The sequence below is a fragment of the Oncorhynchus mykiss genome, chromosome 14 (genome assembly GCF_057628025.1).
Source record: "Oncorhynchus mykiss isolate SJ-2025 chromosome 14, ASM5762802v1, whole genome shotgun sequence".
Taxonomy (NCBI): domain Eukaryota; kingdom Metazoa; phylum Chordata; class Actinopteri; order Salmoniformes; family Salmonidae; genus Oncorhynchus; species Oncorhynchus mykiss.
This window is the reverse complement of record NC_143035.1, coordinates 31,137,501-31,150,162: the sequence shown is the minus strand read 5'-3', so window position 1 is coordinate 31,150,162 and position 12,662 is coordinate 31,137,501. Positions and strand designations below refer to the sequence as shown.

Below are 12,662 nucleotides of genomic sequence, written 5' to 3'. Positions count from 1 at the left end.
GTCGTGAGCAACAACAATCGGTTTATTAACAAAGCAAAAACATGTAAATCAATACGTGGATTGATTGATGATGTTTAATATCTAACATTTTTAAGGACAATGAATGCCATCACACTCACAATAAAGGACATATGGAATTTAAAAAAAGGCTGCATAACATGCAACATACATATTTATGGGGTACGGAGAGTCCAATAATGGACTAAAGGAGCCTAATGTTACTGTTTAGAGGGGAATTGGCTCTGGCAGCCAAAACAGCCAAATACTCCATCTAAACATGAATCGATTCTCCATTGTGGTAGTTCTAGAAAAGTCCTCTACTTTCAAACCACATCAAAATAATTTCACAAATGCAAAATATATACTTACTGCACTGATTTAACATGGCTGCATCTGACAGTATTTTTCTGTGACACATTTGTGGCGTGTTTCTTCCCTTTACACAATCACAGGTAGCTAATTAGCATGTAGTCCGGTCAATCTTCCTGTCTTTTTTCCATAAACAAAACACTGTAACATGGAAATATGGCAGTGTGGAAACCCTAACCCTATAAAAAGGTGTGTAGTAATTTAACCATACCGCAAGCGATGCATGTTAACATTTCGAGCAACAAAACTCCCCTGGCCAGAAGATACTGTCATCAGTAGGCACTAAAGGTAGTTAGCATATATAAAATGGGCTAGGCTAACTAGCAACATGCCTTGACAATATCATATATCAATGTTAGAGAATCAAAATGTCATACAGCACATCACACAGAACATACAAATCAAAGGTTGATACTTTATTCTTAAAGCACTAAAGAGGATTTCTCTAGAAAAGTCCTTTTGGGGATCCATTTGTACAAATCATCTTTGCAGGCATCTCTCCACTCTCACTAAGGTCAGGTGTCAAAGGCTGGGTTAAGGCTTAAGCTATACAAAAACAGTTCCCTTCGTGAGGAGGTGATCGAGTGAGGGCTTCATTGGTGTACAGCAGTGAGTCAGGTCCTCCCCTGCAGAGAACACACAGAGAAAATTGTACAGATTAAAATAGATAGAGGAAGCCACGACTACAGACTATTGACAGAGAACAGTTTATTTCTTCATTAATTGATTTCATCTAGTGGCCTACACATTTGCAGCAAAAAGGCTGAATCGCAGTATAGACTTAAACAAAATCGAACAAAATAAATTGAGTGATGACATGGACCTCAGGTGTATCTGACTGGGTTGACCCGTAGTAGGAGAGGGGCCGAGGCCTGGTAGACTAGGGCCAGTGGGTTTACCTGTAGCAGGAGAGGGATTGAGGACTGGTAGACTGGTAGACTAGGGCCAGTGGGTTTACCTGTAGCAGGAGAGGGGTCGAGGGCTGGTAGACTGGTAGACTAGGGCCAGTGGGTTTACCTGTAGCAGGAGAGGGGTCGAGGACTGGTAGACTAGGGCCAGTGGGTTTACCTGTAGCAGGAGAGGGGTCGAGGGCTGGTAGACTGGTAGACTAGGGCCAGTGGGTTTACCTGTAGCAGGAGAGGGGTTGAGGGTTGGTAGACTGGTAGACTAGGACCAGTGGTAGTACATGTACCAGATGGTATCATTCTTTAGAGATGGTCCAAACAGAGGGTTGAGCTGGGCCAGGATCGCTATCAGCCAGCTGGAAACATACAACACATACAAATGATTACATAACTACACATCTCTGTCATGGCTTCTGTTATGTAATGGCTTTGTTTGTGCTCCTCAGGAAGAATAGCAGCATCTAAGGCATCTGATGGGGATCTAAATGAAGAATAAAGATACTTGTGCATGTCTTTCACTTTTAGACATTCTTGTTCTACTCTATAGTAATGGAGGAACATGGGTCAGCTATAATAGAGGAAACCAACTAAGCACTCAGTACAGCAGACTGAAGGAGACAACATAGCACGCTACTTTCTTCCCTCAGCTGCTGTAGAGACTATCCCCATCACATGGCCTGCACTGGCCCCTGGTGGAGATATGGCAAAGTAACACGGCATGGTTATCCGTTCGCCTGACAACTTTGAAAGCTAAATAAATAACTATGAAATTAAATGGCATCTCAGGACTAACAGGTTATATTGAATGGGATCATTACCTACCGTACAAGCAACAGGTGTACTCTGGGACCCTTACCTGCAATCCTCTGGGGTCATTAACTACAATCCTCTGGGGTCATTAACTACAATCCTCTGGGGTCATTAACTACAATCCTCTGGGGTCATTAACTACAATCCTCTGGGGTCATTAACTACAATCCTCTGGGGTCATTAACTACAATCCTCTGGGGTCATTAACTACAATCCTCTGGGGTCATTAACTACAATCCTCTGGGGTCATTAACTACAATCCTCTGGGGTCATTAACTACAATCCTCTGGGGTCATTAACTACAATCCTCTGGGGTCATTAACTACAATCCTCTGGGGTCATTAACTACAATCCTCTGGGGACATTAACTACCGTACAAGCAACAGGTGTACTCTAGGCCTACACTTATTTTCTCTATTGTCAAAACTGACCATGAACTTTGAGGGTGTCTACATCTGTAACAGACTGGTAAGCACTATGTATTGAAGTTGGGACATTGAAATCGAGCTGCAGTTGGCCCAATCAATGAGTATGGAGAATAACCTAAGGGTAAAGTGTTCTCTCTCGGTGTCTGTGTGGGACATAGTTATGTGCTATGCATATAACTATCTCCAAATATAAGCTAATAGTCCAGTTTCACACTTCCATGGAAAGCAACTTAGTTAGGCCTAACATTGTGCATGATGCGAGACTCAAACACACAACACTGGGGTGTAAGCATTAAGAGTTTCTAGTCAACAAATTCAGGTAGGTCCCTCACAGTTTTGTTCTGTTTGGTTCATAAACGGTAAAGGGTTTCCATAATGAATACACCCCTGATGTTGCCCGCCTGCACCTTGTTCCAACCAACTGAGCCAAATGAATACAAGAAGGACCCTCAGTGATACTGTGAAATATTCTGCTATATTCCTGGGAGGACTATACTTACAACAGGTAGCAGCAGACAGCAGTTAGCACCAACATGGTAACTATCACTCTGTGGAGGAGGGAAAGAGGCATTATTCCACTGGACCAAAACATTACTACAAAGCAGTAACAAGACATTAAGCTATACATTTGTACCCCTACAAAAAAACATTACTCATATCTATGGTTTATTATGACAAGTGCACATTTCTCAGATGTTCCACTAGACCTAGTTCATGCAGATAGGGCTTCATCATGCCAACTTGAGTCACCTGCAAGTGACCGAGCAGATGGGCACTAGACATGGACTGGGGAAGTTCCAAAATGACATCTTGATTTGTCTATGTTCCATTAATTCTTTATCCAACAAGGAAAAATAAGTTTCAAAACATTGTCAAATGTTAAAGTTTATTCTAGTTAAAACTAGAGCTTACTACTACTACTACTACTACTACTACTATCTTTTCTAGTTAGCAACATGTAAGTTAGCTAGATAACGTTAGTGTTTTTCTATCATGTTAGCTAGCTAGCTAATTTACTTACCCTCTGTTCGGTCCTTTGGGGATAAACCACGGCACAACTCCACCAATAATCCCCCAAAACAGAGTCATTACCGACATGGGAATTACAAAACTAAGCGCCGCCATGTCTGGCTTTTGGAAATAGTTTTAAAAGTAGAAAAAGTAAACGTATACACTTGGCAACGCTACTCAACGCCGAAATAGCGAACTGTTGCCAGGCCCCCGGACTAGGAAGAATGGATCACATGATGTCGCCACAGTAAACTGGGCGTGTAGCGGTACCAAAAGTGTTTCATAAACTGATCCTAGGCCAGTGTTTTATAGAAGAAACTTGATCCTATGGGAAAATGTTGTTTTTGTAGTGTTTTTGGATAAACGCCGAAAATAAGGTCTGTGGTAACACAGGCTTAGGAGATCTTATACATTTTGTTCAATGAGATAGGCGTCATCACCTAATGTTACTTTTTGTGAATATTGAAGCAATTTACGTAATAAAAAAACACATAAAGAACATAAAAGGCTTAATAATTCATAAAAGTAATGTTAACTGGCTGATATTATCTCATAGAAACAAAAAGTACAAGATCTCCTAAACCCGATCTTACAAAATCTCCCAAACCTCAAAACGATATTCTTTCCACATAGGAATGGCTGAACGAACCAGAGGTATGTTTTCCGGTTTTTAGGACTACAAGCTGACGATCTCTACTCTCCCTTCGTTATTACATGAAGTCTAAAGCCATCCAAATATGTCATTCATACGAAACTTTACATTTTCCTTAGCTAAAGCTTGGGTTTATATTGGCAGAAAACTGCCAGTTTTGGGCCCCTATTAACAGTCCAGTGCTAAATTGATACGATTTGACATTTAGATTAGATCATGATAACAGGGGATACTGGATGATCCTAAATCACCACTCATACACTAACCACGTTCCCATCCACACTATTTTATGTGAATAAAGTCCAAACGGATTAAAACCAGCAAGTTTTGGTACAATCTTATAATGTCGACAGATCATTTGTTCGTCAGACGTGGAGGGGTCTATTTGTGTCGGTAAAATTTGTTATGCGACGGAAACCTTTTTTATGCGCAAATATTGATATACCATCATATCGAACTAAACTTGTCAAGCGATGGCATGTTGTGTGGTCCTCCCACTACAACTCGGGAAAAGCATGCTCCCGAGTGGCGCAGCGGTAAAACATTGCATCTCAGTGCTAGAGGCGTCACTAAAGACACTGGTTTGATTCCAGGCTGTATCACAACCGGCCGTGATTGGGAGTCCCATAGGGCGGCGCACAATTGGCCCAGCGTCGTCCGGGTTAGGCCGTCAATGTAAATATTTTTAACTGACTTGCCTAGTTAAATAAACTTGGCTAGACTAAATACATTATGAACTTCACAGGGTGGTGAAAGTGCACGGTGATATTGATGCTCTTATTCAATAAATATCGATGGTCTTCATCTAGTGACATGGAGCATTGCTCTTATCCATAATCTCATTATGTCAACTAGGCTACCCCCACTGTATCTGCCAGCTGTTGGCTAGAACGCTGGTGCCAAGACCAGAGCAGACATATTTGCTATTTAAGGCAAGTTTGACAAAACTATCCGTAGAGTTCAAAATGTGATGGAAACATTTGAACTTTTGATTTTATTCGTTACATGAAAACGTAATTGGAAAAGAAAAGTGTGCACAAAGAATGTGAACCATCATGCAACCAGGCTGGTTCCAGCATGCTAAACCAGAGTATAACTAGGCAAAACAAGAACATCCCCGTACTTGTGGCTTGCCCACGGGGCAGTACTTCACTGCAATTCGTCCATTTACGACAGACAATGAAATTGATTTGTACAGCAGTTTATTGTAAGCAATAGATTTTCACTCTGCCATCTTCTCAATGGTTTCCTCCTTGTATTTGCCCTTCTCCTTTCCGTCAGCGCGGGACTTAGCCTTACGCTCCAGGATCTTCTTGCGATCCTTGTCCAGCTTTAGCCTGGTGATCACAACCTGGGAGGAAAGAGAGATGTGAGGACTGATTCTAGGTCGATTTCGATAAAAACAGCGGTGAAAAAACTGATTGTGAAATCCAAAATGAATTTCTCATCACGAAGAAACATCTCAGCCACAACACTAGTCTAGCTACATCAGAAGCCAGCCAGGCTTGGGAAGATAAATTGTGAGTTTCTGCGAAACAGTGGACTTTATCTGCAACACCAATCAGAAATGACAAATACATGTCCAGACATAACATGGAGAGCCATTCTATTAGACAAACGAGAAGAGCCCTCTAATTCTACACAAGACCTGGGGAATCATATCAAATGTATTACTACTAATATCACTGATGGCCAAAACTGGCTGGAGCCTAGACTAAAACCTTATCTTCAGTTTCACAATTTAACATTGAGCCAAGACAATGTCCTACATGTCAGGTAAATGCAGTAAGTGGAGCACTAGCATGTAGTCAATGTTTCCTCCCCAGTTCAGCATACATTGGGTGCCTGTCTTACTACATGTTGTTCAAACCAGTCAGGCTGACTACATTCAACTAATCTTCCTTCGTAACAGAAAAACACCTGTTGCCATGACACCCGAAGGCTGAAACAAGTGGTGATTGGCAAATATCTACATTCGCTCAATTTACCCTCACCAGGCACCCTACCGAAACAGTTTAACTCTTTCTCAATTAATTGTTCCTTGATTTCGCTCCTCCGTCTCAAAGTACGTTGGAGAACGTCAGAGGGTGGGAGAAAACACCTTGAAACGGAGGTGTCACCCAGACTTGTCCAACAGATCCCAATTGCACCAACTGAACGTGACCACTGAGCTTGGACACTGAAAAAGCTGGATGTATTTAAACATTCCAACAGGTACCCATCAACAGGTAGCTGCTGAGAAGGATAGTTATTTAGATGTGTTTTTTTCTTTACACTCCACAATGATACAATACAAAATAACGATTTGAACCACTCAAATTGAGTTGAGAAACTAAAACAATGATTATCCAACATGGTACAGAAGTCATATATAATACATCTATACACATAAACAAACAATGTACATGCGACATGTGACTACAGGTAGATGATAGAGCCTCACCTTGCTGGGGTGGATGCCGACGTGCACCGTGGTTCCGTTGGCCTTCTCTCTCTGCACACGCTCAATGTAGATGACGTACTTCTTCCTGTAGACCTGGACTACCTTGCCAATCTGCTGGCCTTTGTAGTGTCCACGGACAACCTGCACAGCACAAAAATGGAAAATGACATTAAAAATGACATCACCCACGTGAACTAAATCCTAACGCTAATTTGAAATAATCTGAAATCAGGTGTTAGTTCAGGTCTGGCCTGTACTACAGGGCTGGAATTTTATGTAGCTCATCATGCATGTTAGTAGCAGCTAGTTAGGCAATCTCAGAATGTGTATAAAGTCTGTTGAAACGCGTGGTTCTGGGGGTCTTTACCTGGACTTCGTCGTCCTTGCGGATGGGCATGGACCTCGCATTGTACTTCTGACGGAGCTCCTTGGAGAGGGGGGAGGACATGATCTTCCTCCGGATGTGTGAGGGGGCATTGAAGTGCCTCTTGCGGTTCTTACGCCGCGAGGATGTCACAAATGGATTCAGCTTCATGTTGATGGCTGCAGGGCAAACACAATTGCCAACAATCAGATTAGAGGGTTAGCAGTGACTGACGACTTGCTACATGTCAAGCATTTGTCGTTTCGGTTATGTGTTTGTTACAAGTAACAAAACACCACAACATAGTTTATGTACAATACAAAGTGACAGAGCCAAGAGATTTCCCACTTGAAAGATAACGTTTGTTCGCTAGCCTTATAAGCGAGCACCTCAAGCTGCAAAATGTTATTACGGTGAAGCTAGTTACCTACATAGATGGGTAACGTTAGCTAGACAGTCCTTTTCTGGATCTCATGTCACTACCTAGCTACAACAGCAGTTAGTTAGAGTTAGTTAGACTTGAGGCCCAACAAACAGCAGAACTTAGATTGAACAATCCAGGGACAATCACCGAGACCACTAACTAGAAGTTTACACACAGATCTATTATCTGTTATGCACGCGTCATGTCCATGCATTCAACATTACATGGGTACACACAGCTAGCATTAGCCACCTAGCTAGGTAGCCATGTTGTCAAGCGCAGTTGACTTTAGTGTTAACGAAAGACAAACTACAAATCAATGCCATGGGTTTCTCTAAACGAAACAATACGCGAACATATCGTGTAATTAACGTTCAGGCTCAGTTGAATTCCCAGCCATTCTCTAGAATTGGTAGTTTGCCAGCACAGGTCGAGGGATGCAGATTACGGGACGTTTGATATAGCTGTTAATATACAATTTGTCTCCAATACTGACCACTATAGAATAATAACAGGGGTACCTGACTTTACATGTACTTTGGGGGATGTACAAAAGTCTATAACATAGGATGGATGTTGATTACGTTGGAGAAATTGTCAACCAGGAATTCTTACCCTGCCGATAACTCCTCTGTGGCCGGCGGAAAAGAGACCTTCATTGTACTTCCGCTCCGATTAGTTCACACACGAATCCCGCGAGAAGTACACTCAAATTTAGCAGGACAGGAAAATGGTCAAATTCACGCACTTATCAAGAGAACATCCCTGGTCATCCCTACTCCCTCTGATCTGGCAGGCTCCCTAAACACACATGCTTCATTTGTAAATTATGTCTGATTGTTGGAGTGTGCACCTGGCTCTCCGTAAATAAATACAAAAAACAAGAAAATGGTGTCGTCTGGTTTGCTTAATATAAGACATTTGAAATGATTTATACTTTAACTTTTGATACTTAAAAGTACATTTAAAAACAAATGCGTTTTGACTTTTACTCAAGTACTATTTTGCTGAGTTACTTTCACTTTTACTTGAGTCATTTTCTATTGTGGTATCTTTACTTTTAAAGAGAATTGTATGAGAAGTATGAAAATTGGGTACTTTTTCCACCACTGAACGTATGCATCAAACTGTATGTGTAGACGGCTTGACAGAAATGGTAGCAGAAGGGGAATGTTGAACATATCCAGATGATACTGCGTTCTCATAGGCTTACAATTATGTTTTGATTATATCTTGAACAGTAGCTAAGATTATATTTGGTTGTGATCTTTGCAAAATAACTACTTTGAATGCAGCAGTTGTTAGCTAGAATGCTAACGCTCATTGATTTAGGCTGTAGCAAAAGCTATCCAAAGAGCCATTTTACTGGTTGAAGTTGAAGTATTTTTTAAGTATAATGCAGTTGATTTGTGATGATGACACACATTATATCTAATCTAAAAGTAGTCCGAAATGCATTCATAAGCAACATGTAAATAGAGGCTTTTTTTGCTGGTGTTCTATCAGAACTCCCCCTTGTTCTGCCACTAATTTGCGCGCATCGCCCTTGTCCGTGAAATTTTGTAAACACAGAAAGTGTTCTATGGAAGTATGCTATTGTAGAATATTAGCAATATGGATGTTGACCAAGAGATGTCGCCATAAACCATGATGTAACTCCCTTGGACCTCGTGGACCTGTCAGGAGTTTCCATCTTCACTGGTTTACCCGGATCATCAATTAGTAGGCTAATTGGGGGGGAGGGGGGGGGGGGGGGGCTAAAGGTTAATTTTGAATCACGCCAAGACAAGGCAATTTCCAACTCCGCCACACACTACCCCGTACCCCTCCAGCCCCTCCCTACCCACTCCTGTCAGATATGCGGGAAAAGAGGCGCACAACCTCCTGTGCTGGCCTGCCAGCGCGAATCGGGATGAAATTACACCATGCAGATGACTATGTCTGAACGCGGAAGCAAAAGGCGCGTTGTCATGGACACCACACTTCTCCGCCGCGCGCTGTTATAACCGTTTAACTGACCATGCTCGGCTCTTGCTGTCTGTCTGGGTGAAAGTGATGCGGTCATAGAACGAGCAGTTCCAGCTCGTTTCCTCCCTCACCGATCTCTGGTCTCTCTCGCGGCAGTGCGGATGTGGAGTGAACACTGGAGCACTGCCTTCTGCTAAACGGAGAAGAAGATGAAATGTTTTTCCCGTTATCTCCCGTACATCTTCCGCCCTCCCACCACCATCCTGTCTTCCACATGCCACACCGAAGGTAGGTAGAGACTCACCAGGGCTCTCAGCAGAAGTGTGTGTATTGTGGTTGATAGTAGAGGGGAGTTTAGATGTCTAGTATAGATATCGTTAGATGTTGACCATTTGGTGAACTACGCTGGATGTAGGCCTGTATGCTTTATCTGTTCTTCTGAACTTAACTGTGTGAGCTGTCAATGTGAGCTGTCATATAGGGTCTGTGTCCTGCCTGTAGTTTTATCCTGTAGCATGACGTAGCCTAGTAAAAGTAAGACAACTGACAACACTTATGAATACAAAAGTTTGGCTATTCTAATGGCAAACTAAAATCAAAGCTGAAGTATGGGAAAGTAATTGGCATGTGATTTCACTCTGGTTGTGCTGATAAGTGGACAAACGTTTAGAACTGATCTGCACAACTGTGACACCAATCCATTCTGAGAAGACTGATCATTCTGAGAAGCCTGATCATTCTGAGAAGACTGATCATTCTGAGAAGACTGATCATTCTGAGAAGACTGATCATTCTGAGAAGCCTGATTATTCTGAGAAGACTGATCATTCTGAGAAGACTGATTATTCTGAGAAGCCTGATCATTCTGAGAAGACTGATCATTCTGAGAAGCCTGATTATTCTAAGAAGACTGATCATTCTGAGAAGACTGATCATTCTGAGAAGCCTGATTATTCTGAGAAGACTGATCATTCTGAGAAGCCTGATTATTCTGAGAAGACTGATCATTCTGAGAAGCCTGATTCTTCTGAGAAGCCTGATCATTTTGAGAAGACTGATCATTCTGAGAAGCCTGATTATTCTGAGAAGCCTGATTATTCTGAGAAGACTGATCATTCTGAGAAGACTGATCATTCTGAAAAGCCTGATTATTCTGAGAAGCCTGATCATTCTGAGAAGACTGATCATTCTGAGAAGCCTGATCATTCCGAGAAGACTGATCATTCTGAGAAGCCTGATTATTCTGAGAAGACTGATCATTCTGAGAAGACTGATTATTCTGAGAAGCCTGATCATTCTGAGAAGACTGATCATTCTGAGAAGCCTGATTATTCTGAGAAGCCTGATCATTCTGAGAAGCCTGATTATTCTGAGAAGCCTGATCATTCTGAGAAGCCTGATTATTCTGAGAAGCCTGATCATTCTGAGAAGACTGATCATTCTGATAAGCCTGATCATCCTGAGAAGACTGATCATTCTGAGAGCTTCTTGGTAAACAGCACTACTACACCTAAAAGACCTCCATTTCATAAGAACAGTGTGACGTCTCTGTTTCAATGTTCTCTTGTTAATGTGTCTGGTATTATACAGTGGTATGCCACATTCCATGTGCTTCCTAAAGCAGCGCAGACAGGGATGTTCTGTGATCAGGGCAGATAGGGAGAGCAGACAAAGCACTGAAGCAGTTGATTGTTACAGAGGGCAATGTGACCGTGTGTGTGTTTGTGTGTGTTGGAGTACTTCAGGGCACTACAAAGCAAAGTGAGCAAAATTACTGACTTGATTCCTCACTGACTTGATTTCCTTGTTTGTGGTAATATGTAGCCTACACATTATTCCCACTCTAGTTCTCATTAGACCTGGTCACTATGTGTACACTCTCTCTCTCTCTCTCTCTCTCTCTCTCTCTCTCTCTAATTCAATTCAATTCAAGGGGCTTTATTGGCATGGGAAACATGTGTTAATGTTGCCAAAGCAAGTGAGGTAGATAATATACAAAAGTGAAATAAACAATAAAAAATTAACAGTAAACATTACACATACAGAAGTTTCAAAATAATACAGACATTACAAATGTCATATTATATATATATACAGTGTTTTAACAATGTACAAATGGTTAAAGTACAAAATATAAAATAAATGAACATAAATATAGGTTGTATTTACAATGGTGTTTGTTCTTCACTGGTTGACCTTCTCTTGTGGCAACAGGTCACAAATATTGCTGCTGTGATGGCACACTGTGGAATTTATCTCTCTAATATGGTCATACATTGGGCAGGAGGTTAGGAAGTGCAGCTCAGTTTCCACCTCATTTTGTGGGCAGTGAGCACATAGCTTGTCTTGAGAGCCATGTCTGTCTACGGCGGCCTTTCTCAATAGCAAGGCTATGCTCACTGAGTCTGTACATAGTCAAAGCTTTCCTTAAGTTAAGTAAGTATGTTCTCTCTCTCTCTCTCTCTCTCTCTCTCTCTGTCTCCCTCTGTCTCTCTCTCTGTCTCTCTCTGTCTCTCTCGCTGTCTATCTCTCTGTCTCTCTCTCTGTCTCTCTCTGTCTCTCTCTGTCTCTCTCGCTGTCTCTCTCTCTGTCTCTCCCCCCTCTCTCCCACTCTCCTCTCTCTCTCTCTCTCTCTGTCTCTCTCTCTCTCTCCCGCTCTCCTCTCTCTCTCTCTCTCTCTGTCTCTCTCTGTCTCTCTCTGTCTCTCTCCCTGTCTCTCTCTCTGTCTCTCTCCCTGTCTCTCTCCCTGTCTCTCTCCCTGTCTCTCTCTCTGTCTCTCTCTCTGTCTCTCTCTCTGTCTCTCTCCCTGTCTCTCTCTCTGTCTCTCCCTGTCTCTCTCTCTGTCTCTCTCTCTCTGTCTCTCCCTGTCTCTCTCTCTGTCTCTCTCTCTGTCTCTCTCTCTGTCTCTCTCTCTGTCTCTCTCCCTGTCTCTCTCTGTCTCCCCCCTCTCTCCCGCTCTCCTCTCTCTGTCTCTCTCTCTGTCTCTCTCTGTCTCCCTCTCTGTCTCTCTCTCTGTCTCTCTCTGTCTCTCTCCCTGTCTCTCTCCCTGTCTCTCTGTCTCTGTCTCTCTCTCTGTCTCTCTCTCTGTCTATCTCCCTGTCTCTCTCTATCTCCCTCTGTCTCTCTCTCTGTCTCTCTCTGTCTCTCTCTCTGTCTCTCCCTGTCTCTCTGTCTCTCTCTCTCTCTGTCTCTCTCTCTGTCTCTCTCTCTCTCTCTGTCTCTCTCTCTGTCTCTCTCTCTGTCTCTCTCCCTGTCTCTCTCTCTGTCTCCCCCCCTCTCTCCCGCTCT

At 42.5% G+C, this 12,662-nt stretch overlaps 3 protein-coding genes across 3 annotated transcripts in view; 1 reads left to right on the top strand and 2 right to left on the bottom strand.

Annotated features, from left to right (window-relative positions):
* Nucleotide 1: 1 nt before the first annotated feature.
* LOC118938718 (V-type proton ATPase subunit e 1) lies at nucleotides 2–3,767 on the bottom strand. Its single transcript, XM_036943298.2, has 4 exons — nucleotides 3,534–3,767; nucleotides 3,013–3,060; nucleotides 1,497–1,630; nucleotides 2–995 (listed from the first exon to the last, which is right to left on the bottom strand). Exons 1-3 carry the CDS (start codon nucleotides 3,635–3,637, stop codon nucleotides 1,537–1,539), a joined length of 246 nt encoding a protein of 81 aa, XP_036799193.1. The 5' UTR covers nucleotides 3,638–3,767; the 3' UTR covers nucleotides 2–995; nucleotides 1,497–1,536.
* Nucleotides 3,768–5,362: 1,595 nt separating this feature from the next.
* On the bottom strand, nucleotides 5,363–8,074 carry rl26 (60S ribosomal protein L26). Its single transcript, NM_001278931.2, is given in 4 exon segments — nucleotides 5,363–5,526; nucleotides 6,619–6,759; nucleotides 6,986–7,161; nucleotides 8,022–8,074. Coding segments are annotated over 3 exon segments (438 nt in total). The 5' UTR covers nucleotides 7,154–7,161; nucleotides 8,022–8,074; the 3' UTR covers nucleotides 5,363–5,397.
* Nucleotides 8,075–9,483: 1,409 nt separating this feature from the next.
* LOC118938717 (serine/threonine-protein phosphatase 2A 55 kDa regulatory subunit B beta isoform) overlaps nucleotides 9,484–12,662 on the top strand; it is a 79,808-nt gene continuing 76,629 nt past the window's right edge. The window contains exon 1 of the mRNA XM_036943296.2: nucleotides 9,484–9,662. Coding sequence (XP_036799191.1) covers nucleotides 9,584–9,662 — 79 coding nt within the window. The 5' untranslated portion in view covers nucleotides 9,484–9,583. The remainder of the gene's footprint in view (nucleotides 9,663–12,662) is intronic.

What these genes read in the sequence shown, in the direction of transcription:
- LOC118938718 (XM_036943298.2), bottom strand. Translation starts at nt 3,637, where the DNA reads ATGGCGGCGCTTAGTTTTGTAATTCCCATGTCGGTAATGACTCTGTTT. An exon ending in CCCAAAGGACCGAACAGAGG is followed by an intron (nt 3,061 to 3,533) that starts GTAAGTAAATTA and finishes CCTCCTCCACAG; the next exon opens with AGTGATAGTTACCATGTTGG. An exon ending in GCTGTCTGCTGCTACCTGTT is followed by an intron (nt 1,631 to 3,012) that starts GTAAGTATAGTC and finishes GTATGTTTCCAG; the next exon opens with CTGGCTGATAGCGATCCTGG.